At 48.0% G+C, this 1,780-nt stretch overlaps 1 protein-coding gene across 1 annotated transcript in view; it reads left to right on the top strand.

The window, feature by feature from the left end:
- Positions 1 to 1,780, top strand: part of LOC107596985 (F-actin-uncapping protein RLTPR-like) — a 39,183-nt gene that overhangs the window by 13,685 nt on the left and 23,718 nt on the right. Inside the window, exon 22 of the mRNA XM_016287870.1 lies at positions 6 to 295. Coding sequence (XP_016143356.1) covers positions 6 to 295 — 290 coding nt within the window. The remainder of the gene's footprint in view (positions 1 to 5; positions 296 to 1,780) is intronic.

The following is a 1,780-nucleotide window of genomic DNA, read 5'->3' as shown; positions in this document are numbered from 1 at the left end:
GGTAGGAATGGAGGAGAGGAGGCGGGCCCTGTCGTTGTCATTGGCCACGGGGATGTCAGTCACGACGGCAGGCCAGCTGAAGCCAGGAAGCCCCTCCTACTCGGGGAGAGAGGCGGATGCTGCTGCCGCTCCCGCTGCTGCTGCCGCTCTTAGCAACAGAGAGCCCCGGCGCTCGGAGCCTGCACCTCCTCAGCCCCCTATGGACCTGCCCATCGAAGGACACACACTGAGGCACTACACCCGCTCCAGGCCCAGACCCAACCGCCGGAACAGGCAGCCTCCCAGCAAGCTGCAGGTAAGACAGCAGTACGGCCGCCCGGGAGGGTCGGGAACCGAGAAGAAAGGAACAGGGGAAGGGTTTCGAGAGGCTGAGACGGGTGGTGGAGAGAGAGGGGGAGGGATGCTGCTCAGGTTGGTTCGTCTGCAGCAACCCAGGCTCCTCCGGGATCTGTCTCCCACGTCTCCCACGTCTCCTCCTCTCTATCTTCAAATTTTTTCTTTTCTCTATCTCGTAATATGTGGCGTGAGAGGGTGGGTTGAGATTTTTTGGGTGTGTATCCTCCACTGCCATTTTCTGGCACCGTGTGTGTGTGTGTCGTCGTGCTTGTAAGGCTCAGCTGGGCGGTGTGTGTACACTGTCAGAAAGGGGCACAGTATCTGTCCACTGCTTATGGATGCTTGTGCTTGGTGTGACTGCTGTTGCATCTCAATTAATAACGTTCCCAGATCAAGGAGGGCTTCTCCCTCTCTTTTTACCCTCGCTTCTGTCACCGGGAATGGAGGATCCCTCTATTCGTGGCATTCCCGAGGTGTGGGATCGAAATCTGTTTATTCGCCCCTCCGTGAGGTTGTACTTGGGCGAAACTGATCGTGTGTATAAATGAAATGCTGTGACAGTCGCTGTATTTCTCTCGCCGATGCTGCAACGACTGTGTGTGGTTGCACTGGCACACTGCGAATCTGTGGAGCCCGTCCTGTCTTTTCTAAGATATTATATCCTCACTGCGGTGTCTCCGTTACGTGAGTGTGAGATGGAGTGAAAAGAATGGCAGAGGATGTCTTTTTCCTCATATCGGTGTGTATCTGTAACACTTGTGCATCCTGTGAATGGCCATTTGGTAAATGGTTGCCATAGTGATGGGCTTTACGGTGTTCTCAATTTTAGCTGCTCACACACACATGCCTTTACACTACTGTGTGTCTAATGTGCTCTTATGGCATGTTTATTGATGCTTCCATTGTGAGCTGTGATGTGTCTTTGATGCTGTGTGTGATAAAGGTGCTATTGTGGCCTCACATTGTGATTGTGGCAATTCTGTGTGGTTGTCAGGTATTATATAATCACAGGTGTGTTGAAAACTATCCTGTCGAGTTGTTCAAACCACATTTTTGTATTTTTTTTGTCACAGAACAGGCGTTTTATCTCTATTTGCCATTAACTGAAGTACTATGATGGTACCATGTTGTAATGATGGTATCAGACAGTAATACCACAGAATACCATGTTGCTATTATGGTTTTGTGTATATATCATGATACACTACTGCTCAAAAAGTAGATAAGGTTTTTTTTGGTAACACTTTAGATTAGGGAACACATATTCACTATCACTTAGTTGCTTATTAGCTTGCTTATTACTAGCATATTGGTTGCCTTATTCTGTGTGACCATATTCTAGACCCTACCCTAAATGTAACTACTACAACAACTGCCTTATTTACTTTCAATAAGCAGTAATTAAGAATTTATTGGGGGAAAATTCTTAGTTAATAATAAATAC

Source organism: Sinocyclocheilus grahami, unplaced genomic scaffold (assembly GCF_001515645.1).
Source record: "Sinocyclocheilus grahami isolate Dianchi unplaced genomic scaffold, SAMN03320097.WGS_v1.1 scaffold225.1, whole genome shotgun sequence".
NCBI classification, from domain to species: domain Eukaryota; kingdom Metazoa; phylum Chordata; class Actinopteri; order Cypriniformes; family Cyprinidae; genus Sinocyclocheilus; species Sinocyclocheilus grahami.
The sequence above is the reverse complement of the archived record's forward strand: the minus strand, read 5'-3'. Positions and strand labels throughout refer to the sequence as shown.